We start from the raw sequence: 23,666 nt of genomic DNA, 5'->3' as shown, positions 1-23,666 counted from the left end.
AAGAAAGGTTCTAGTCAGCAAGAATTCGGTCTGATATCAGGAAGGTATGTTGGGAAGGGAGGTCGAATGTTGGCTTACCCTCCATTAGGGGTACGGCAGGGCGAAGCTCCGAAGCACCTTTGACTACAGCCACTTCCCATACTGTCAATCTCGTAGTTAGATGGCTTGACCTCCAGCGGCTGAGCGGATACAGCCCAGAAGCTCGACATGCCAAATGCATGGTGTGGAGTCGGCCGTTTCCGTTCTTGAAGTGCATGCTGAGACGAGCGATATTGTGATGAGCTAAAGCGAACGATTTCGGCTTCAAGAGTTGAGTCTGAAGCATGCGAATGCAGGGATCGATTGGGTCTCTGAGGGTTTAGGCAGAGGCTTTATTCCTTACTGTGGATGAACTTGCATCCTAAGCATCATTTGTAGGTATAACGGGAGAAAGACTGCTGCTGCTCTTAGGCGGAACCGATACCTTGAGCAAGTCTTGTCTCAACTGCTCGCCGCTTACCTCTGCGTCGTGGACCGAGGCTTTTACGTCCTCTCCTGCGGTTGTTAATTCGTTGCTGACCATTCCAGAGACTGAGCTTGATTCCACTGCCGCACCAACCTCCTTCCCTTCCGCCTGCTCTTCTTCCTTTTCCTCTTCATCGCTCTGTCCATCCAAGCCTAGACTCCTGGCTTTGCGGAACAGCTCTCCTTCCTCACTCAACTGTCCTTTGGCTAGGTTCTCGGTTGGTGATCGTGGCGGAAGCTTGTCGCTACCCGTGGGGACCTCTCGATCAGCTTCGAGATTGGTAGTGTTGATCCTCAACCCGCCCATCATGTTCGATAGCACATTTCCTCCCTCCTCTTCTCCACCTTCCGCTCCTTGTGCTGCTGCAGACTTGGATGCGGATGCACTCTTAGCCTTGGCAGCCTTACGCTTCTTCTTCGCCTCTTCATCTTCGTCCGAATCCGACTCGTCCGAATTAGCAATCGAGAACGCAGGCGACGAAAGTCCCGAATCCAACCCCTCCTGATCCGGCGTCGAGAGATGCAACATGGACGGTACACCACTTGCCTTCACCCCCTTTACTCCCTCCGCACCCTCCACCGCAGCACGAACATCGATACTAGGCGTAGCACCATACTTGTAAAACCTCTCCAATCTCGTCGACACATCGCCCAGTTCATCATGCACCGACAAGATCCTCTCTAACAGTCCCTCCTCTTCCACCGTCCCTGCTAGATCCGCAAGCTTTTTCCGCAGCTTGGCACTCTGCAGTGTAAGATCTTCGACAAACTCTCCCGGAGGCGTAACCGTTTTCTGCTCTGGCGCTTCACGCTGTCTCTTTTCCTCTCCCGCTAACAGATCCCGTAGAACGTTACGACACTCTGTCGCAGCAGTAAGCAACCCTTCCACTGCAGCTCTATCCTTGGCCGCCGCCGCAGACACAGCTGTAGCCCGAGCGGTCTGTATTGCCTTCAATCTCTCATCGTTTTCCCTAGCTGCTCTTGCAACGACCGATTTATAGATCGGTGCTGCGATTGGTTGTTTAATCCCCTTTTGCTTCGCTCTTTGCTGTGCGAGCTCGGTATTCCTTACACAACTTTGTAAGATCTCCTGTGACAATCTCGCGAAGTCAGGATTATTGGGGGGAATGTTGAGATCCAAACACCTCAAACTCCTATTCATCCTCAGCGATACCGCCAACGCCATGACACCGGCAATGTCGATATCAAAGTTCTCCGCCAAATCGAGATGAATCAAACTCCTCGCCTCTGGCAAGAACTCGGCCAACGCTATCGCCGCCTCGGAAGATAAGTCCGTATCGTTGAGGAAGAGCCTTTTCAGGTTCGAATTGAGCGCAAAGGCCGTCCTTAGCGTCGTGATTCCTTCCAATCCCGGCCCAGAGCAAGGATTGTGACTCATATCAAGAGTCTCCAGCGTAGAATTGTACTGTAGAGCTTCAGCTACAGCAACGAGTCCTGGCATTTCGATATTGTTATCGCTCAGATTCAGTACTCGTAGCGTACGGTTCTTTTTGAGGACTTGAGCGAGGTATACAACTCCACCGCGGATATCGTTTGACTTGAGATCGAGGGTCAGGAGATTACCTACGCGCGGTAGATCGGCGAGAATACGACGTGCTCGTTTAGCTTGGTAGATGGCAATTGCTTTTTCTTCGCTCTGTCCTCTCGGGGCCGTGCGTTGGATGTCGAGCCGTTCTTGGGCGGTGAGGCGGGGTTCGAGTTGGCCCGCGGGACCGGCGATGCTGGTCTGCATTGCGTCTTGAAGCTGTTCGGTGTGAGCACCGTAGAATGTTGTAGGTCGGGATTCGCTTGCACCATTCGCATGTTGTCCAGGCATTCTGCGGGAAGTGATACCGCCACCAGGACTAGAGACGATGACGGGAACTTCGGGTAATCCGGGAGAATAGCTGCGTGGGCGGCGGTCCGGCGTCGACTGCGCATCTGTGGGGCGCAATGTGCGACCACTGCGGTCATCTGCACTGGAGGCTGCGTTCGAGGCAAAGTAAGACTTACTATCGCGTTCCGTTGGAACACCACCTGCATCTGGAAACAGCGCTACACTGTCCGGATAATCTTTCAGCATGATAGCGAGGGCCACCGATGCTAGCTGTCCGATCTTGTTCCGACGCAGCGATAGATGACGGATATCAGAAAACCGTACTGCTTGCGAAAGCATCTCGAGGGAGGCTGCTTTGAGACCGCAGTTCTCGAGCCGCAACGATATAATGGCTGATGAAGGCGGATCTGGATCATCGGATACATCCCGTAGCAACGGCGCAGTCGGCATCAACGGTTCCCCCGAATCATCAAAGAACTCGTCATCGCTATTGTCACCATCTTCGTCGTCCTTGTCGACGTCTGTCTTGTCGTTCGGCCCTTCTGTGGTCGACGTTTGGGTTCCATTCGTGCCTGCTACCTGTTTGGCTTGTCGTTGTGGTGCTCGATGATGTGTGACAGCAAAAGCCGACTTAGTAATGACAGCCAGCAAGTGCTCCAACGAACTCCTATCGATCGAATTCTCCGACAGATCCAAGTAGCGCAGCGCTCTCGCCCGCCGCATGAAAATCGCCACATACTTCCAACCCCGGAAACGTATCTTGCGATTGCTAGCAAGACTGAGATTCGGCAACGTGCCCGAAACCAGGAGCGCATGTAGTATCGACTTGACAGTGTCATCAGTCAGTGCGCAGTTCTCGAGAACGAGCTTGTTCAATCCAAAGTCGACACTGAGCAGATCGGCAATCGGCTCGACAGCGTGACGGTCCAACGGCACGAATGAGAGATCCATAGTCTTGAATGCTGGTGGAGTTGACTGTGCTGCCTCTTGGAACACGAGACGCATCTTCTTGAGGGGATGCTCTTCGCGAGTTCGACAGCATTCGCGATAGAGTGCTTCGAGCTCTTCAGGTGTCCATGGCTTGTCGCGACGTGCTTTGAGCATGCGACGATGTTCTCGTTCGATTCGCAGACGGGTGAGATCCTCGTCCTCGGGTGTTCCTGCTCCTGCGATAGGGTATGTGACGGCCATATGTGATACCTGGAACTGTACCTTTTTGAGCGGTGCGGCTGAAGTGGTTGAGGCAGCAACGGTGCTCTTGACCAAAGACGTAGCTGACCCATTCTCCGCCTCAGACTGAGACGAGACTGCAGTCGTACCGGTCAAAGAGCTGAATGCGCTACTACTGCTATTCCTGCCCAGCGAAAGACCATCACCAGCGCCAGGATAGAAGCCAGATCCGTTCTGCTTCGTTGGCGAGTCATTCGACAGCAAGCCACCAACCGTAGTCGCGCTCGAGCCACTGACGTTGGCAGCAGCACCGGCGGCGATACCACCGATCTTGCGGAACATGCCACCAATGTATGAAGCTGTAGCCTGAGCTGTGCTACCTTGTGGTACAGGCACTTGCATGTTGACACCCTGCTGAGCAAGGCGTGTGTTGATGTTCTGGAGAATGTCTCTACGGAAAGAGAAGCCCTTCTGTGGAGGTGGAGCTGGTTTCAAGATGCCTTTGGGTTTCAAGCTCATCTTGCGCTTGTAGACAGATCGACGTACTGGGCTGACAGTGGTGATCATGGAAGAAGACAGCTCTGAATTGGGCGATTCAGGTCCAGGAGTTCCGAGCTGCTGTTGCTGCTGCCATGATGTCGCTGCTGTAGTGTCAAGAGATGTACTTGTGGCGGCGGGTTCGGACACCTTGGGCAAAGGCTTTTCCGGCGTGGAAGCTTGCACTGTATCCGTTGGTGTGTTTGCCGAAGTGGATGTCGAATTGTTCAGGGCACCGAATGCTCCAGGCACGATGGGGCTAGGAGCCTTCTCCAGCGTCATCGGAGAAGCATCACTAGTGCTGCTGGAAGCAAGGGAGGGCTCAGCTGCATCTGTACTTATCTGCGGCGAGCCTTCAGCCTGTAATGCTTCTGTCACATCCGGAGCCGACTGTTGTGGTAGTGGTGTGGTAGGTTGCTGGTCCGTCAGACAGGGATCTGTCCCGGTCGACATGCTGCCAAAACAAGGCTGAAGGTGATGTCAGCAGCCGTGCTCTAGTCGCTGAAGGAGTATGTGAGCATCCGGCAATGTTTTCAGACCAATGCAGGCGGTGAGACGAAAGGAGCCAAATTGGGTTGATGATCTCCCTGGCTCTTCGTCGTCAGGTGGGCGTTAGCGGATGACGTTGTGAAAGTGACCGGACTGCGCGAGGATGGTGTGAAAATGCGGTAACCAGTCCGGATAGTCGATGACGCTAGAAGAAGGAGGTGAAGATGGGACAACGACCTTCCTATCCGGCTGAGTGTGTGTGTGTGTGTGTGTGTGTTGGATCAGAGGGTGAAATACGAAAGGGGTCGAGTGCGTGTGTGTGTGTGTGTGTGTGTGTGTGTGTGTGTGTGTGTTGGTAAAATTGGTGGTGTGAGTGTCGGTGCATGATTCCCGCGTGAGTGTGTTGCTTTTGCCTTGCTGTGCTGTGCAATAACTGCGACTGCGACTGCGACTGCAACTGCAACTTGCACTCTCTGATGAATACGTGTTAAAGCGACGCTTTTCCGAAACCTAACAAGTTCCCAATTTCCGGCTCAAAACTCAGCTGCTGCAAATATTCGGATTTCGGAGCCAATTTCAATCAACCAAATCGTGAATCCTTGACCATGAAGGTTTGTGGAGCTCGAAATGTTCTAACACTTCTTCCACCCATCTACACCCCAGCATTGCTTTCGAACCAGCGTCGGCTCGCACTAACATGAGCGAGACCAAAACGGAAGGTGCTGAGGTGCCGGGACAGGTGGCTTCCACATCATACCAACCGCGACCAGCACGCAAGCAAGTGACACTGGCCAAGTTCAATGCCATCCGAGAAGCTTTCAGTGCTCGACCTGAATCCGCTGGCACCTTCAACATCTGGTACGAGAACTATGCGGGCGTCGATCGAGAAGAGAACGAAGCGCAAAAGGCAAAGCGCGAGACAAGATGCGACATTGCTCGTGACTCGGGCTACACAAAGGCAGACATCACTCTAAGGACACAAGCCGCTCGAGTGCAGACAGGCGCCACCATCACACCGGACGAGGCAGTCTACTGCTGTATCCACTTTGCACGAGGATGCTGTCCACATGGAGTCGAGTGCAACTTCTTACATAGACTGCCACGACCGAACGACTTCCCGAGCCAAGGACGCGATTGCTTTGGTCGAGAGAAGCTCGGTAACTACAAAGACGACATGAGCGGTACTGGGTCTCTTTCCAAGATCAATCGCACACTGTACGTCGGAAGGATACATGAGGAGCATGGCGTATCATTACCCACCTCAACCAACTCGGCATGGCGTGATGGAGGAAAGACGCTCAAGGGTGGTCGCAGTGTCAATCATATCAAGAACAAGAATGGGCCACGTCCAAAACAAGATCCCAAATCGTATCGACCTCAGCACAACTCAGTTAGACCGGAGACGGACAACGCAACAGAGCGCGTGGTACGTCGACACTTTAGCGAATGGGGAGAGATCGATCGACTGCGTGTACTGACAGGCCGATCCTGTGCCTTTGTCACGTACAAGTACGAAGCCAATGCGCAATTTGCAAAGGAGGCGATGCTCAACCAGCCACTTGACCATGACGAGATCATTAACGTTCGCTGGGCTTCAGATGATCCCAACCCAGCAGCACAGAAGAGGAATCAAGAGCAGATGCGGCGTGCAGGAGAAGCCGCCATCATAGCCAGCATGTCATCACAAGCTCTGGAAGCACAGCAAGCGTTGCGTGCGCTGGAAGCGCTCGAAAACCCGAATGCTTCGAGCAGCGATGCTAACTCAAAACGTCGACGTATTGGTCAGGAGAGCTACGAGGACGAGATGCGCAGGCTTGATCAGGAGAACCAACGCGGATGGGCAGAGCTTACACAACAGAAACAGGCTGCGTCGGCCGCAGCACAGGCTGGACCGGCTGCTGCTGTTCCGGCTACAAACTCAACGCAGAATGGTGCAGACTCATTGCTGAATAGAGAGACGATGTCAAATCTGGCCTCTCTACAAACGAAGCAAGCAAAAGCCGCTTCTGCGCCTGCCTGTGGTCTGGACAGTCTTGCCGCTTACGGCAGTGATAGCGAGGATGGCAGCTGAACCAGTCGGACACATAACTACACTCGCTTGCACCGTGACACTGGGCTTGTATCGTTCGTCTACAATGCATCAATGCCGATTACGATAGACTCGCTGGAAGTGTCTGTTCCATTGTGGCAGCGGTTGAGGTCGCAGAAAAGCGGCAATATTTCGACGTTTGTTCCTTACTGACGATCTCACAACATTTGTTTGTTTGTTTGTTTTTTTAAAAATGGGCGAACAGGGTTCAGGGTGTAACGCCTGGCCCGTGCAACAAGAGCTGCCTATCAAGGTGGAGGAGTAAGCCGAACAATTGAGCAAAAACCTGGTGTCTATCGCAGTCAACGGTCACAGGCTCGTTGGTGCTGACCATTCGCAATTGTCACCGCTCTGTGGGGACCTTGTAACAGCGCAAGTTATAGGTTTTGTCGATGAAGATCTCAGAGAAAGTGAAAGAAGGTGTAGCTTGGAGCAGAGTCGTGCGACCTTGGTCATCCCTCGAGGTGCTTCTACACCAGTACATGTGAGGTCCGTGCTCTGGTTTGAAGCTGCTTTTGGTTCGGCAACGGCTGCTGTGTCTCTCCATTTGACCCTCTTTTGTAGGCCGAACCCCAGAAAAGTTGCTTCTCTGTGGATCGGCTCTGTCTTGCCTTCGTTGACTGTGCCTGCCATCTGCCTATTCCCTCGCTCAGATCGGCTGTCCCTTCACCGAAAGAGATCCTCTTTGCTATAAAACGAAGCGTTTGTTTCTCCTTTCTCTCTCTACCTCCTCAACACTTCATCGCATAGCTGATATTACAGACGTTCAGCCCCACCGCAACGAATCACAGCAAGCAAATGCCACGAAAGACCAAAATGGATGACACCACATCAGCCGTCAAACGTGCTGGCTCAGCCGTGGATACCGAGGAAGACTTCCCCGCCGTGCCCACTACCACTGCTCCTTCCGAGAGTGCATTCGAAGATCTTGCCATCTCAGAGACGGATTCCAACGTTCGTGTTGCCCCTAGCGATACCGGATCTGCTGCCTCCGCTGCCTCTGCTGCTACCCCTGCAACCGCAGTCACTGGAACGGCAGATAACGTCAACGACGCAGTTCCAGCCCCCGCACCAGCTCGCCAACCTGCCGAACCAACCCAGCACACCACTCGCGCAGACTCTGCCTCTCTTAGCACCTCCTCCTCCGGTCTCGTCCTTTTCGATCTCACCGACAAAGCCAACGGTACAGCCTGTTTCTCCCCTCACACCATCAAGACTATCCTCGACCTAAAACTACTCAATGTTGGATACGAACGTCAACGACTCACCTTCATCCAAATCCGCAACGACCTAGCTGAACGAATCGCAGACAATGTCACAGTCCCCGCTCTTGAACTTTCAGACGGTTCTCACATCGTTGACTCCTGGAACATTGCAGAATATCTTGAAAGACGTCACCCGGAAGGTTATCGCATCTTTGGTAACTCTTCAACAAAGAGACTCGCTGCCATGTTGAATCAGTTCGGAAAGACCGTCTTGGCTCCTCATATCGGTCCGCTAGCACAGAAGGGAGTGCATGAAATGTTGGACGACGAGTCGGCAAGATACTTTGCCGAGGTCAAGATAGGGAAACAGAGGTGGGCTAAGATTTCAGCAATGACACAGGCGGAGAGGGATGCGCATGTTCAACAGGCGATTGCAAAGTTGGAAGTGGTAAATGCCATGTTGACTTGTGAGGGTGGTCCTGATTCGACTCCTAGTCATCCGATCGAGTCGGTGGTCGATGCAAGTAGTAGCAGTCAGTTTGTGGGTGCAAATGGTGGCGCTGGCGGTGGGGTGAGGAGCGCCAGTAGAAGCAAACAGCCATTGTGGTTTGCAGGTGGAGAAGAGCCAACACATGCAGACTTTGTGCTGTTCGGTTGGTACGTCTTCAGTCGTGCAGCGGGGGAGAAGGTCGCAAGGGAGATCTGGTTTGCTCATAAACCGATTAAGAAGTGGGTAGAGGCTATGTTGGAATGGTGTGGTGATCTGGCGAATGACTTTGTTTAGCGATTGCCTTGGTAAAGTATACAGATCAGAATGTTAATGGTTTTGCTTTTACATTGTATTCGTGGTGATGTTACAGGCGTGCAACGGTCAGGCGATCTAGAATGAGACAGAGAGAACAGTTCGTCCGACGCCTTTGGTGATGCTGTGGAGTGGTTTTACAGAAGCAGAAGGGGTGAGTTGTGAGAGAGTCTGTTTGAACGATTCGACTCCGCCCCCCACGCCAAAGTAGATGACTTTTGCCGCGACCAGTACCAGTCCTGTCTCGGATGTTGCTGCATCTGGTTTGGCGTATCTGTTCAACAGCTCAACCAGTGCAGGTAGTGAGTCGAGCGAGTAGATCGTTTCTGAAGTCAAAGTCATATCCATCTTCGCCCCGGCCCCTTCACGTTTGAGGGATGGAGGGAAGTTACTCCATGCTCCGGAGTAGAACTTCAACTCAATACCTCGTTTTTGTAGAGACGAGGAGAAAGCAGCAAGTAGCTCATCCGTGATTGCAAGCTCTCCTTCCTCTTGATCCGTAGCGAGGGTAGATGTGTCGAAATGATCTTGTCCGCGACGTTCGAGCTCTTGTCTTTCTTGTCGGAGGAGGTCGGCTCCTTGGCCTGCACGGAAAGGTGCTGCTTCGGGAGAAGCCCACCAGGCTAGGATAAGATTTGGAAGGGTGACTAGCTGCAAAACTTGTGTGTTGTAGTCTGCTAGGTGCAACGACAACCCCGCGCCCGCATGGGGAGGATCTTTGAGCACCTGACTTAGAATAAACAGTGTTGGTAGGGCTGTTCCGCATCCCAGCTCAAGTACGTGTTTGCTTGATAGACGTGAAGACCAGCTTCCATCCCCTTCAGAACCTCCTGCTGTTGCATGTAGTGCGTCTAGTGTTTCAACGAGGTCGAGAGCGCATTCCCACGTCTTTAGCCCACCTTCGTACACGCCTGGTATCAAGTCTGATTCTGCATCGACGTTCGCCTTATCCTGTGCTATCGGCAATGGCTTTGTGGCCCTCTGCTCTTGATCTTCGTCTTCATCCTCGTCTTCATCGAGCAGCATTTGGAATCGTGCATCGAACAGATCTCTCCTCAAGAGTTTGTGCACCCTACCACTGTTGCTCCCGTCGCGGGGTGGAAGGTTCACGTCAATGGAAGAGTATGAGATTCTTGACGGTAGATTTTGCAGCATGTCGTGAATGCAGTGGGATCTGAAAGGCACTTGATCTGTAGATGGCGCTTGTGAAGAGCTGGACGCTTGTTGTGGTTGCATGGACGAGGATGAAGGGGAGTTGAGGTACTCCTCGTCCATCTCGGATTCGTCGAATTGGAAGCCAAATGACATCGTTGCTTCGGCAACGCCTTCGATATTGACACTCTGAGTCTAATGATGTGTTCCAGCGAGATCAGGGATTGCGGAACCACGTTGAGGTGTAGGCATGGGTGTAGGAGAAGATGTCGAAGCTTTGAAATGAAGTTCTCAGGTTAAAAAATTAAGATCAAATCTCGGATCTCGGTCAGTTTTTCCCAACTCTTCTGGCTGGACCCTGAAGTCCTCCTTGCCCAACTCCACTTGATTTCACACTCTGACAGTACAGACACCGCCATCATAGAGACTTGCACATACACAACGAATGAGACGAAACAATGTGTTTCTTGAATCCTTCCAGTAACATGAGTATTGTCGCTCAGAACAAGTCACGATCAGTAATACATCCTTCCGAAGCGTTCTGTACGTCTCGAGCGAACTTGTACAACCAACCACGCTTGTGCTTGATATGCTTTCCCTTCTTCTCCTTAACCCACTTTTCCTTCCTCTTCTGCTTCTCCTCTTCGCTGATGTGCAAGTTGATCTCCCTTGTGTTAGCGTCAATGGTAATCCTGTCGCCATCTTGTACAAGTGCGATTGGACCACCCTCAGCGGCCTCCGGCACAACATGACCGGTACAGAATCCATGAGAAGCACCGGAGAAACGACCATCTGTAATCAGCGCAACACTCTTACCCAGCCCAGCACCCATAATTGCACCAGTAGGACCCAACATCTCTGGCATACCCGGCCCTCCTTTTGGTCCGACATATCTGATCACCACCACACTACCTGCTTTAACCCTACCTTCAGCGATAGCGTCGGTAACACCAAACTCGTCATCGAACACAACAGCGTTTCCGTCAAAAGTAAGACCTTCTTTACCAGTGAGCTTGGATACTGCACCACCGGGGCACAGAGAGCCACGCATAATAGTGAGATGGCCTGTAGCTTTGATAGGGTTGCTAAGAGGTCGGATGATGTCTTGCGTTTCGAATTCGAGTGGTTCTACTTCGGCGAGGTTCTCCCGCATTGTTTTGCCCGTGACCGTCATAACATCACCGTGGAGGAGGTCGGTGTTGTCGAGGATATACTTGAGAACTCGAGGAACACCACCGATCTTGTGAATGTCCTCCATGTAGTATTTGCCCGAAGGCTTGACGTCGGCCAGCATGGGAGTCTTATCACCGATCCTTTGGAAGTCATCGATGGTGATATCGACCTCAGCAGCACGAGCGACAGCGATGAGATGGAGAACCGCATTCGTTGAACCACCCATGATGTGGGTCATCGTGATCGCGTTCTCAAACGTCTCCTTCGTCATGATGTCCAGCGGCTTAATGTCCTTCTCGAGAAGATTCTTGATGTATCCTCCCACACGAAGACATTCTTGCAGCTTCTCCGGATACACAGCAGGAATACTCGACGTCATCGGCAGACCCATACCCATAACCTCAATCGCAGTCGACAGAGTATTAGCCGTATACATACCTCCACAAGCACCTGGACCCGGACAAGCGTTCCTAATCAAATCAACCCGCTCTTCCGGCGTAATGAGACCCTTTGCATATGCACCGGTTGCTTCGAAGTTATCTGCAACATTGCATGGATCGCCCTTTTTCCTCCCCAGCCCAGGAACGTCCATACCATGCTTCCCTGGCTGAATCGTTCCTCCGTACACTACAATGGTAGGTCTGTTGTGTCTGGCCGCCGAAATTAGGACTCCAGGCATATTTTTATCACAACCTGGAATCGAGACGTTGGCATCATGATACTGAGCCATGGTAATCGTCTCGATCGAATCAGCAATCAACTCCCTAGAGGGAAGAGAATATTGCATACCATAACCTCCCATCGTAATCGCATCCGACACGCCCACGGTGTTATTCTGTAAACCCACCAAACCTACCGCTTCGCATCCTTGTTTGATCTTGCGTCCGAATTCAAGTAGGTGGGTGTTGCAAGGGTTGCCTTCCCACCAAACGGAAGAGATTCCGACTTGAGGCTTGTCAAAGTCTTCCACCGTGATGCCACATGCGTGGAGCATGGATTGGGCTGCACCTTTGTCTTCGGATTGAGTTATAAACGAGCTGATTTTGTTGAGTTTGGGTTTGATTGTGTCGCCAGAGCCAGAGCCATTGCGGGGAGCAGAGAAGGGGGGACGAAGCTCGACTTCCCCGTGCGCCATCTTTGTGATACTACGTTGGGTGGAAGAGGAGGGAGTAGGTTTGAAGGAAATAAAGGAGGAGGTCGTAAGAGAAGGGAGGGATCGGATTGATGGTGCAATGAGATGATGGATTATATCGTGAACCAAAAGCAGAGACGAGGAAGCACAGTCTGACAGTTGGGAGGAATGGAGATATGCATAGACCGGCACCAAGTGACCGAGAACACCATCTCGCCTAGCGAAGACTCATGGTGTAAAGTCATCCCACCGACGTAAGCTGCTTCTCATTGCGGGGCATTGTGCCGGCTGCGTGCGTGGAGAGAACACACATCAAGGCAGATGAGGGGAGAGTGCAAACATAAGGGGAAGCTGTCTCAGAAAAGCCAATACTCACGGTCCGAGCAATTCACCGAACCGAGGTTGCGACCAATCATCTTGCTCGTAATTGCACCATCCTGTCATCCCACGTTTCCTACGATCCTCTCTTCCCTACCACACATAGCAAGCCACACCGGAATCGAGCTCATGATCCCGTGTTCCGTCCGTGCAGATGTATCGATCGATGTTGCCGAGACAGAAGACAAAGTGATGAGGCTGTCAAAAGCCAAATGGGCAGATCGAAGTCAAAGTGGGGGCGGGACCAAAGCGCGCTTTCCGTTCCTTTTTTGAAACGTTGAGGTTGTTGCATAGATATACCCTAACATATTTGGAAAATTGCGCAAGGCATCAGGATCGACTCCCGATTTAGAAGGATCGACTCCCGATTGAGAAGGCAAACAAACAAGATGTCCAACTCTAACTTTGTGTTGTGTTTCTAGCAGCCAATTGCCGTGCGCCTCCTCACTGTTGTATGTGGCTGTCGACTTACCTTTGGACGTCATTGCGCTTTCCTTGCTCCATTGACGCTCTCTGAACCTGCACCATGACAGACGTCTTCAGAGACAAACCTACTCATGCTTTCGTTAGTGTTGGTGCAACAGGCCGAGAGCTAGAGGAGAGGCAAAAAAAGGCAACTTCGGCAAACCAAACATGGCAGCTCGCTTAGACATCTCTCTCACACGCTTCACTGTCGCACCATCAAACAACACCAATCAACGAGTATGTGACACCATTACGATTGATCAGTGACTAAGCAGGTGAGGTATGAAGAGTCTTCCCAAACTATCTACAAGCGAGCTAAGTAAAAGACCAACTTATATCAATAACCCCCAAATCCGGGTCCGCTAGCGCTTTGAACAAACTCGGACTCATATCTAAACTTGTCCTATGACAACCTGGACACAGATCCGCAACCTTTGCAGAAACACATTTACCACCATAACACACCTTGACCCCTCCAAAACAATGTTTGCCACCCTTGTAGACATCAGAGGAGAGAGCTACGATGTAGTCGTTGACCGTGTTCCGTTTTCCACAGGCTCCTTTGTTTGGTTTGAAGAATGTTCCTTTGCCTTTGAAACTACCGCTGTTGTTGGAAGAAGAGGTGGAGACGGAGTGGGATGAGTGGTGCTTTCCGTGTTTGGAGCGGCGATGACTCTTGGAGGAGGAGGAGGAACGGTGTTTGCGGGATCGATGGTGTTTGCGGTGACGATGTTTGCGTGCGCGAGCTTCTAGGTTGGTTTCGGGATCGTCTTCGTCTTCATCGTCGTCGTCGTCATCGTCGAGTTCGACAACTTCTTCAACTACTTCTTCTGCTCTTTTGGCAAAAGAGAGGTTGGTGAGAGAGGAAGAAGACGGTGAGGAGGCGTCTCTGGCGAGAAGCGCAGACAACGATGACTCGGCGAAGTTGTTGTTGGTGTTTGAGATGGATACACTTGCAGCTGCTGCGATCAGGCACGAGTAGAGTGCTAGTGTTGAGATCCGCATCTTTGCTGAATCTGATCCGCTGTATGTATGCTGTTATCTATGCTGACGGTAGAAGTGAGGGTTGTTGGAATCTATAACGCGTAGTGACCGTGTGGAATCAGGATGGTATGGGAAAGAGCATAGATGAAAGGGGAGAGAGAGGAAGGATGATGGTAAGAGATGATGGTGAAAGATGAGAAAGATTTTGATGACGCTCACATTTATTCCAGGTACAGTAGCAAAAGTGGGTCTAGTGGTTTCGCACTGCAGAAAAAAGGGGATCCTCTCTTTGGTACCACCGCCGCCTCGAGCACAGCTCGGATGGATAACCCCACTACCACTCCCCTTGGCTTGCATACATTGACTGAGTAACAGTCGCATAGCCTTTCCGCCGGACAACCATCTCGTCGTTGAAACAGGGGTAACAACAACACCCAATAAGGCAACGATAAACCTCATCGGAGTCTCAATCACCTTCAACACCTACATTCTGTATTCTGCTCTGAACGACAAGTTGCATACACTCCCCCTCTTCTACTTCGCTTCTTTTCCCCCTTCTCATCGCTTCTTTCCTCGCTCAAGATGACAAAAGAACACTTCATCTCCATTGGAAGGGGTTCTATCGGTGTAGCTTCATTACCGGTGACCCTCAACAGTAGCAATCACTTCATGAGCGTGGAGGAACGCGGCCCTCTCAGTCTGCAGTCTGCAGTCTGCGTTCTTGCATGATTGTGTTGTCGGAGTGGAAAATCAATTTGTCGATCTCTGCATTTCTAAAACCCCTCTGCTTGGGTGCTATAAATTGAAAAGAAAGCGAGTGTTGGTTTCAGTTGTGGACGCGTACTTGAGCAAGCAGAAAGCGGTGCTGTGTTTTTTGCTGCTCCGACCCCGAGCCCCTTCCACCCACACAACGCTGTCCTGCTCGTGTGCGTTCGCCAACTTCCCTCGTACTGAACTCAGGTGGCGTTGTCTCAAAGCGAGACTATCGTGAGTTGGTATAGCGACGAGAAGGGCAGAAGAAGATGGAGCAAAAGAAAGTAACCTTCAGCAGCAAGACTTCAAAAAAAAAAAAAAAAAGTGGAAAAAGAGATGCATTGACGGGGACTCGAACCCCGGTCGAGTCGAATCGAGTGGATTTACACAACTATTTGGTGTATGAGACTGGCAACGACTCATGATACCCCTACACTATCAATGCTGATTTATGTAACTACATATTCTACTAGCATCTATATTAGCACGCACCATTACATTTTCATTTACGGCCTGATCTTCGTCTAGCTCGCCCACCATCTTTTCCGTTCCTCAGAGCTTACAAGAGCACCTTGTGACTCAAGTCCGGCGGTTTGCGCCTTAGCATGATAAAGTTGATTGATTGAAAGTTTCATGTTGCGAGTTGCGAACGGGCGATGGTGAGAGGAAATACAAAAGCAAAATATTAAAGGGTTCGAAATTTGGGGGCTAAGAAATTACTTGGTGGGTCGTCTACGATGGCATCGCCTGTGACCCAGCATCCATAACCCCCACCAATCGCAACTTTGAATGAACGAACAGAGTCGAGAAAAGAAATTGTGACAGCTGGTGATCGTAAAGCGGCAAATGTCGATATCCTTGCTGCAGAGCACCGACTGACACGCTGTAAGCAGCGACACTCTCGGCATCGATCGAAGAAGCCAGAGAGGAAGCTGAGGAGATTGCGGAGGATGCGCTGTCTGAACTGGCTCTTCCCGTTTCCTCAGTAGCTTTGTCCGCCAAAATGCTTGTGTCAGTGTCTTTGGCGGTGGTAGGAGCTGTCAGGGTTGAGTCCAATGAAGCTCTAGAAAGAGACTCGGACACAGGTGCGACATTGGTTAAGGCTGGACCGCCGTTTGTATCGGTAATGTGCGACCCTGTGCCTCTGCCTTCGCCATTCAGATCGTCGTCGAAAATCTCGAATCGTACAAAGCAAAGATCGAGCAGGCCCCGACTCAGGCGCTCCAGGTCCGCTTGCGACGAGACTGTCTTGGTGGCTGCAATGAGTGCGATAAGCTCCGGGCTAGCACTAGCGGGAACGTCGATCAGCACGCTCATTTCCGTGTGCCATTCAGGGCTGAAGCCGTTGCCTTTGACTGTGGGCGTACGAAGCAGATGCGTCGGCATCAAAGCACCTGCCTTCGGACGAGCGTTTACTTTAGGCAGTGTCGACTCCGAGTCTTGCCTGGCTGTTCGTTCGTCGGAGAGAGGAGCATTTGCCGTGGTTGGTTCGGCCTCCGGAACAAAAAGGGTGCTAGTCTCTGAAGGCTGAACACTGTCGACAGTGACAACAGATGGTCGACGCTCGCCATCATCCAGCGCACGGCCGGTGTTTACGGAGGCAACGGACTCCGTTGGCGCGCCGGTAGCGATCAGACTCGTTCTAAGGTCGTTTGGCAATTCAATCTTCTGCTCCTGCACTTGCACAGGGAGCGAAGAGCTTCGTTTCGTTGACTTCCGCAACAACCCCTTGGCCTGCTTACCCCAGCAACCTGGCGTCAGCAGTTCTACGACAACAAACGGATCAATCGGCTCCCTATTATCCTGACTAGCACTTTTCTCTTTGTCCTTGCCCACACCCGCTTTACTCTTCTTTGGCAGCTGCTGCGCGGACACAATCTTCAGATCCAGCGAGAACCTCACGATCTTCCCGGCCAACGTCTTACCCTGCTCCTTCAACCGCAATGCAGCCGGCTTGAGCACATATCCGCACCGCCCGTTCCGGCTAAACATAGCCTGATTCAGCTCGAAGCCCAAGTCGGTCGTCTGCCAATTCAATGCCACGAGCTGGCATCCTGTGGCCCACATATCCAGCGGTACAAAGTTGCGACTAGCGTGAAGACGCGCAAAGCTCATCATCGATGGGTAGACACGCGTTAGATGTGTGCGATTGTGCTTGATGAGCGCTTCGTTTGAAATGGGGTCGCGTATCATCTTGAGCGCCGTCTTTTCGGACAGTGAGACCATGTGTTGCCTGGCGTACGACTCTTTCTTGTTGAAGCCTCGACATTTGACGCCGATGGTGTAGATGAGTAGCGAGGCAAGCGCAGTCGACATCATCTTCTTGGCTTGTTTGCCGCTGCGACTGGCTGCACTTTGCAGATCACGCTGTGCATCTAGAACGCCCGTCGCCTTGTTGTTTCGGTCTCGCGCCGCACCACTTTGCGTAGCTTCGCCGCGATGACCACGCCTGGTGACGCGTCGGACGAGTGACTTGGCGCTGGAGAGACGCGACTCGATCTCCGAGTCGGTTGTTGTCGTGGTATCTGTGGCTGAGGTTGAATGCTCAAGCACCGCGGCTGGAACTACGCTTGTTCCATCCCTCTGCTGTCCGGTTTCCGGCTTCTTATCGTTCATCTTGCGCTGTTCGTCGGCCACCGAGACATTCTTGGCCTTGACAAGCACTTTGAATTTAAGCGCTTCAGGCGACGGAAGCTCGTCGTCAACGCCAGGCGTTGCTTGCGAGCCAAGAGGCTGGCTCAGCAACATCTCGCCCAGCGTATCCCTAAGAATGCGTGCCATTACCTCCTGCTGGGGCGGATCAGCATGCACCTCAAGACTGAGGATGAGGGGATAGGGGGAGGTGACAAAGGCGTAGCGTGCAATGGCACTGATGACATCTTGGAAGGGGACACGACTCGTGAGAGTTCGGCCATGAGTGATCTGCGGGACGTTATTTGGGCCATCCCAGCAGTCGAGCTCGACACTGCGTGCGCCTTGGAGCAGGGCACGGATGTAGCCTTCGACAGTGCTGTCGCCCTTCCATTGCCCACCAACGAGATAGGTGTTATGGCTGGAGCTGATGTAGTACTCGCTTAGAGGACGAGTCATGTCGTGCTGAACGGTCGATTTGCGCAAATGGGCTGCCACCTTCCTCGTGTTGGCCATCGAATCGCTTGCACCGGCAGCAATCAGCTCCTCTGTGGTGTCAGCAAAGGCGCGTGATGGTGTGCGCTGCTGCTGCTGTGCCTGAGCTCCTCCTTTGTCTAGCTGCGAGTCGGAAGATTGTGCGCCTTCTGCGGCAGCTGATGTTCCTGGCCTAGTCATGACAGGCACATCGACAGGATCAGCGACCATCGTAGAGAAAAGGGGAAGCTGATCGAGTAGAGGCGGATTGTCGGACGAGGAGAGAAAGTCGAGGAAACCATCATAGTCCATCTGAACCTTTTCAACCGAAGCTCCTATTGGATTTGAAGTCGAAAGGCGACTGTTGCAATGACGGCGGAAGAGATCGTCAATCTGACCGTCGGTGAACTCGCGGTTGCACTGCTCTTCACGGACGAAGCGACGGAAACTCTCGATCGAGATGGCACATGTTCTGCACGGCTCAGGTCCGATACGGAGTGCGGTTTCCTTGATGGGAGGAGCTGCCGAAGATGCTGCATCAGTGCTCGGACTGCCAAACGAGCTTAATTGACGCTCAAACTGCGGTGCTGCTTGTGTTATCGCTGTCTCTGCACCAGGCTCTTTAGAAGTGGGCGGCAAATGATCCAGTGGTTGATCTGCCCAGGCAGCGAAGATAGCCTGCACATCAGCTCGCTGCTTCAAGAGCGAAACGAAGTGCTGAAAGTCATGAAAGTCGAGATAGCCGCGATTGCGCCAATCAGCAAGATTGAAGCAGCGTCGAAGATGGGCCTTGTTTGACTCGATGCCTAGTCTGCGACAGAGCTGCATGACTTCGGCGATCGAGAGCTTCTCGTCATTGGACTGGTCAGCATCCTTCCAGTGGTGACGCATCCAGAGATGACGTCGATGTTCAAGGCTAGAGGAAGTGCCTGCAGCTCCAATCAATTCTCTGCGGAGAGACTGAAGGTGGAGCAGGCTGGTACGCCAGCGCGACAGAGATGCGTCCGAAAGTGCAATGAGATGGAGCGCCTTGTAGATGCCACGATTCTGATAGATGATGGTGATCCAGCGAGGCTCATGCGCGGATGAGATATTGAGCGAGGTGCGGTAGGATGCAGCTGAGGGACCGAAGCGAACCTCACGGATTGACTCGAGGTTGACACGATTGTTCTTCTTGGACTCCCAAATGATTTGCCCACGGTCTGGATCGAGCTTGAAGGTGCGTGGCTTGACCTTTTTGTGCGTGACTTTGAGCATCTGCTCGCCTTCAGGCAGGAGCAGTTCATTGCCAGCATCATTGGTAGGTAGATGAGAGCAAGTCGAGTTGATTGTGGTGGCAGTTGAACTGCGTATTGGCGGTGTATGACCAGGCGGAGCAAGGCTAGAAGTCGGTTCGGACAACGATCTCTCCGTTGAACAGGCTTGAGTGCTCGAGGAATGTGAGGATCCCAGGGCCGAATTGTCGGCAGGCCTGCTAGCCTCTACTCCCGGCTGGTCACCGCAGCGAGGACGTGCTAGCAGCGCAGAGAAGGCTTCGTCTTTCTCAGTCCGAGGCGGTGGGGAGGAGACGAGTGGGGCATTTGAGTCGACTTTCCACGATATGCTGCGGGTAAGAGGAGCGGAAGAGATGTCGGGCTCAGCAGCTGCACTTGGTGATCGCATGCGGCGGTAGGTTGCGCTTGCCCGTCTTTGATGCTGCAGTTTGTCTGTGAAGGAGGCCATACTGATGGACAGGTTGCGGCCGAGCCGAGGGCTCTTGGGAGATGATGTGCTCGTAGCAAGTGTGTCGTGCGGTGAGAGGTCTTGAGAAGTGTGGGAAGGTGCCGCTCTGGGAGTCGCGATTGGTTGAGCCAATGTTTTGCGTGCCGCAGCTTCGTAGGACAAAGAGCCATTGCTAGAGCCACCACTGAAGGATCTTGGCGGCGGAGCAAAGTGGGGCCGATCGACATCCTCCATAGTGTGATGGAAAGAGATCATATCTGTGCCGATGTTGGAGGAGGCATCTGACGAAGCAAGAGCAGGGCCTTGTGAGGGCCCCGCATCTGCGTTTGTATCCGACGGCCTGCGAAGCAAAGATCGAAGCCACGTTCGGACGGAATGGTGGGCTGCACGCTCTGCGACGACGTGAGGATGGTCGTCCAAAGACATTGTGGTGGGCTATACAAGAGCTGCGACCATTCTCTATGTTCCTCAGTGCGCAGCAGCCAGCAGCGAGCCAGTCGGGAGAAGTAGTGACGTCCTTTGTATCCTATCGAGCATTCGTGGCGAACAGAGACTGAGCGGCCCTTGTCCTGAAGAAAGCGTCCGCCGCCTTCGAGGCCGTTCTATGTTGGAGTTGGAGTAGATGGCTGTGATGGTGTTGGTAGAGCGAGAACAGGGAGTCAGCCACCTCGGCTACGCCAAAGAGGTGAGCAAGTGTGAGTTAAAGGTGTTGCAAGTGCACATGCATCCGTGCGTTTCAACTTTTTGTGGAGCAGAGCGCACAGCCGAATTCACGCTTTATCTGATTCCCGATGCGAAGGCGTGGCCAGAGCCCGATCTTCGACAGAGCGGAACTCGGCGCTTTTCTCAAGAAATTTTGGATTGCAGCTTGACTTTTCTGCTTCCTGATCCTGATCTTTTCACCAACACTCTGTATCCTAGACATCCGCCGTTCCAACATAAACATGTTCAAGCGAGTGGCAAAGGCCACCAGCAAGAAGGCTGACGCCGTCGAGATCAAGCATGCTACCGGAGACGACACCGCCATCGGTATCGACAGGCTAGTCGACGAATCTTCAAGTTCTGAAGGCGAAAGTGACGACGAAGATGACGACGATGACAGCGATGTTGAGAATGAAGACGAGGACGGTGAAGAGGATGAGGGTGAGGGTGGCTCAGAATCAGACGATGAGGGTCCAGATGACGCCTCAAAAGCTGGCACAAAGCGCAAGCGATCCAAGAAGGACGATGAAGCCGAAAAGGTGTCAAAGGAAGAGGAAGCTGCCGCCCAAGTCTCGATAGAAGATGCCATTCAAGACCCCATCTACGTACCCACAGAAGGCGAGAAGAAACACGGTGTTTTTGCCTCGCGCTGTATTGTCTGCGAAGCTGCTGTTCTCAAGACGCCTCACCTCGTCACAGCACATCTTGAGGGAAAGGCACACAAACGTCGCTTGGAACGTTTCCAGAAGTACGTGCAGGAGCAACTCTTGGAGACACAACGCAAGAACCTGGATGCCAGAGATGCTGTTGATCAGATGGATGCTTGGAGGAAAAAGCAAGAAGAGCTCGAGAAGAAAAAGCTTGCGGCAGCACCACCAAGCAAGCGTGCTTTGACAAAGAAGCAGAAAGCTGCCGAGTTCCGACAGAAGAAGAAGGAGAAGGCGCTGAAGAGAAAGGCTCTGAAGGAGGCCAATAGTGACAGCAAAGCCGATGAGTCCTCAAACAAGGCGAAGAAGGTTGCTAGTCCAGAGAAGAAGGCAGAGGTCGCCAGCCCCGAAAAGAAGGTAAGAAGCCCTACAAAGAAGGCAAGAAGCCCTACAAAGAAAGCCAAGACTGCTTCAACATAGACCGTCTCAGCAGGCACGGCATCAATATACCCTCACAAAAGCTGATCTCGTGACAGCGATCCTCATCTCGCACTGCGTTGATCGACCCGGATCTGCCAAAGAACCACTGCATACCTGTACTTTTATCACACCATCAGCAAGATTATCAGACATTCCTCAGCATTTCAGACATCCATCGCACAAGTTCAATGTTTTCATTCGGGCCGGAACTACAGAATACTGTCTTTCATTGAAAGGAGAGAGTACATGTCGAGAAACTACCGCATCACAGACAAATCAGTGTCGCGCTTAGGTATACCAAGTAGGAGTAGGCCATCCGTCCTTACCCGGACCATGCAGAGTGAACCTACCCACCTCGGCCCTCTTGTGCGCAATCGGATCGTGCAACGAGTGGGTCCTCAGATCCCTAAACGCCACATCGAAACCATACTTGCCAGCGACAGCCCTAGCACCGGTCAGTTCGTAGATCTGGCTCGTGATTGCTAGACCCACATCAACCGCATTCACCTTAGCGGCAGCTACGCGGACAGCAAATTTAGCACGCTGTTCCTCCGTGATCTTCTGCCTGGGGTTTGTGTGGAGAATCTCGCTCGCTTCGTTGACTACGTTCTCGATGAACGAAGCGGTAGCCCAGAGTTTGGCTTGGAGATCACCGTAACCAATTTGGATGTAGGCTTCGTCGGTGCCCCGAGCGACAGGTGTGGGCTGGTAGGGCCATCCACGGGTGTTTGCCTTTGTGTAAGCGGCGGCACGGGTGAGTGCGCCTTCGGCAATTCCAAGGTAGAAAGAGGTGAAGACGAGTTGGATTTGGGGAAGGTTGAGAGTGTTGTAAGCACCCAAGGGTTGGAATTGCTTGTTGACGTATCCTAGCACATCGGACCAGGGGGCGACAACGTTGGAGATGCTAATGCCGCCAGATTGGGTACCACGCATACCCAAGGTGTCGACCCATTCATCGCCATACTGGATACCAGGCTGTCTGCTTAGCACAGCGGCAAACACATGCTGACCATCAGGCAAAGAGCCCTCGAGAATGGTAACATCGCTGATCTTGCTTCCCGTCGAGAAAGTCTTTTTGCCGTTGTAGATCAGCTGGTCGGGGTTCTTCTCGTCTTCACGAACCTTAAGATCGGCATCACGGGGATTAACTGCACCACCGACAAAGTACTTGTTCTTGGTGATCCACTCCTCATACTTGGCCCGCTGCTCTTCGGTACCGACGAGTGCAGCAGTCCAAGACCAGAGATAGTGGTAGCCGATGAGTTGACCGAGGGAGCCATCGCCACGAGCAATGATGCGGATGACTTGGTACGCTTCCTTCCAGGTCAAACCGGCTCCTCCGGCAGATCTGGGACCGAGGATGGTGACCAGGCCGGCATCTTTGAGGAGCTGAACTTGACGGTAGGGGACGACGTTGCCACGGTCACGGATGGCTTCATCTTGGTGGAGGAGTTCAGAAACTTGTTCAGCGCGAGCGAAAACCTCTTCGGGTGTGACAGGGTCTTTGTCGAATTTGGGGTACTGAACGACTTCAGGGTCGGGTTGGATGCGTGAGGTACCCTTGACGTCGGTAGGAGCGACGTTGGTGGCGTCGTTGGGAGCGACGGTGGTGGCGGTAGGAGCCATTTTTGTGGTCAGTATGAGCGAAGGTGATTTTGTGAGGCTGTTATGAGGCCGTGATAGGGTACAGAGAAGTACAGAAGGCGAATTATTGGGCCAACCTCAATATATACACAGGAGGATGGGCTTGCTTTGCATTCACATGAGCAGAGATGCCTCAGGTTAGGGTCCAACGTGCTTGAGATTCCACAGCTTGCGTTCTCTAAGCGCAACAACATCCGCAACCAATTGCTTTCCTCGGCCCACAAAGCTCAAGAGACTCAAGAAGCTTCGAGTGTGGATAAGCTCTCCTTGATAGAGAGAATCCTGCACGCAGTGCTTAGACGATCGTGACCCGAATCACGGGATAAAGAGCCGCAACGCTCAACCTTGGAGCCAAACTTGCGGGTTAAGCTTCTTTGCCTTGATTCGCACACGATGCGGTCTTTCGAAGACTCGACCAGACGAGACGAATCGTCCTTAGAGCATCGATGGCGCAACAAGCTTTAACTGAAGTCGAAGTTTACCCCCTTAAACACTGCCGACCCACAACGTCATCGACCGGGGAAGGGCCAAGCTAAGATGCTCTCACTCTGGTCAAGAATCACGTCTTTTCATTATTTGCTTCCTTGGGCAAGAAGCGTATGCTTCAGCGCGCAACTCGACGTCTTCCCCCACTCTTTCAACTCTCACAGCTGACGTGCTCGCTCGCCATCGAAGGTAACGCAATTCGCAAGTCCA

The 23,666-nt window shown here is 52.5% G+C and overlaps 9 protein-coding genes and 1 non-coding gene across 10 annotated transcripts; 3 read left to right on the top strand and 7 right to left on the bottom strand.

The window, feature by feature from the left end:
• Positions 1–400: 400 nt before the first annotated feature.
• Positions 401–4,501, bottom strand: UHO2_03640 (uncharacterized protein; the record flags this gene model as incomplete). Its single annotated transcript, XM_041554246.1, has 1 exon — positions 401–4,501. One exon carries the CDS (start codon positions 4,499–4,501, stop codon positions 401–403), a length of 4,101 nt encoding a protein of 1,366 aa, XP_041410180.1.
• A 733-nt stretch (positions 4,502–5,234) lies between these two features.
• On the top strand, positions 5,235–6,608 carry UHO2_03639 (uncharacterized protein; the record flags this gene model as incomplete). The annotated part of the gene is made up of 1 exon (XM_041554245.1): positions 5,235–6,608. The coding sequence occupies one exon, from the start codon at positions 5,235–5,237 to the stop codon at positions 6,606–6,608; it is 1,374 nt and encodes a 457-aa protein (XP_041410179.1).
• An 834-nt stretch (positions 6,609–7,442) lies between these two features.
• Positions 7,443–8,615, top strand: UHO2_03638 (uncharacterized protein; the record flags this gene model as incomplete). Its single annotated transcript, XM_041554244.1, has 1 exon — positions 7,443–8,615. One exon carries the CDS (start codon positions 7,443–7,445, stop codon positions 8,613–8,615), a length of 1,173 nt encoding a protein of 390 aa, XP_041410178.1.
• Positions 8,616–8,711: 96 nt separating this feature from the next.
• On the bottom strand, positions 8,712–9,941 carry UHO2_03637 (uncharacterized protein; the record flags this gene model as incomplete). Its single annotated transcript, XM_041554243.1, has 1 exon — positions 8,712–9,941. The coding sequence occupies one exon, from the start codon at positions 9,939–9,941 to the stop codon at positions 8,712–8,714; it is 1,230 nt and encodes a 409-aa protein (XP_041410177.1).
• Positions 9,942–10,284: 343 nt separating this feature from the next.
• UHO2_03636 (putative dihydroxy-acid dehydratase) lies at positions 10,285–12,093 on the bottom strand (the record flags this gene model as incomplete). The annotated part of the gene is made up of 1 exon (XM_041554242.1): positions 10,285–12,093. The coding sequence occupies one exon, from the start codon at positions 12,091–12,093 to the stop codon at positions 10,285–10,287; it is 1,809 nt and encodes a 602-aa protein (XP_041410176.1).
• Positions 12,094–13,248: 1,155 nt separating this feature from the next.
• On the bottom strand, positions 13,249–13,938 carry UHO2_03635 (uncharacterized protein; the record flags this gene model as incomplete). The annotated part of the gene is made up of 1 exon (XM_041554241.1): positions 13,249–13,938. One exon carries the CDS (start codon positions 13,936–13,938, stop codon positions 13,249–13,251), a length of 690 nt encoding a protein of 229 aa, XP_041410175.1.
• Positions 13,939–15,007: 1,069 nt separating this feature from the next.
• On the bottom strand, positions 15,008–15,115 carry tRNA-Gly(GCC). Its single transcript has one exon. It is a non-coding gene; the product is annotated as a tRNA-Gly (tRNA).
• A 287-nt stretch (positions 15,116–15,402) lies between these two features.
• On the bottom strand, positions 15,403–19,923 carry UHO2_03634 (uncharacterized protein; the record flags this gene model as incomplete). Its single annotated transcript, XM_041554240.1, has 1 exon — positions 15,403–19,923. The coding sequence occupies one exon, from the start codon at positions 19,921–19,923 to the stop codon at positions 15,403–15,405; it is 4,521 nt and encodes a 1,506-aa protein (XP_041410174.1).
• A 518-nt stretch (positions 19,924–20,441) lies between these two features.
• On the top strand, positions 20,442–21,326 carry UHO2_03633 (uncharacterized protein; the record flags this gene model as incomplete). The annotated part of the gene is made up of 1 exon (XM_041554239.1): positions 20,442–21,326. One exon carries the CDS (start codon positions 20,442–20,444, stop codon positions 21,324–21,326), a length of 885 nt encoding a protein of 294 aa, XP_041410173.1.
• Positions 21,327–21,614: 288 nt separating this feature from the next.
• UHO2_03632 (uncharacterized protein) lies at positions 21,615–22,952 on the bottom strand (the record flags this gene model as incomplete). Its single annotated transcript, XM_041554238.1, has 1 exon — positions 21,615–22,952. The coding sequence occupies one exon, from the start codon at positions 22,950–22,952 to the stop codon at positions 21,615–21,617; it is 1,338 nt and encodes a 445-aa protein (XP_041410172.1).
• Between the last annotated feature and the right edge of the window lie 714 nt (positions 22,953–23,666).

Source organism: Ustilago hordei (genome assembly GCF_900519145.1).
Source record: "Ustilago hordei strain Uho2 genome assembly, contig: UHO2_contig_06, whole genome shotgun sequence".
Classification (NCBI taxonomy): Eukaryota; Fungi; Basidiomycota; class Ustilaginomycetes; order Ustilaginales; family Ustilaginaceae; genus Ustilago; species Ustilago hordei.
Note: the sequence above shows the minus strand (reverse complement) of the source record. Positions and strands in the feature narration are given on the sequence as shown.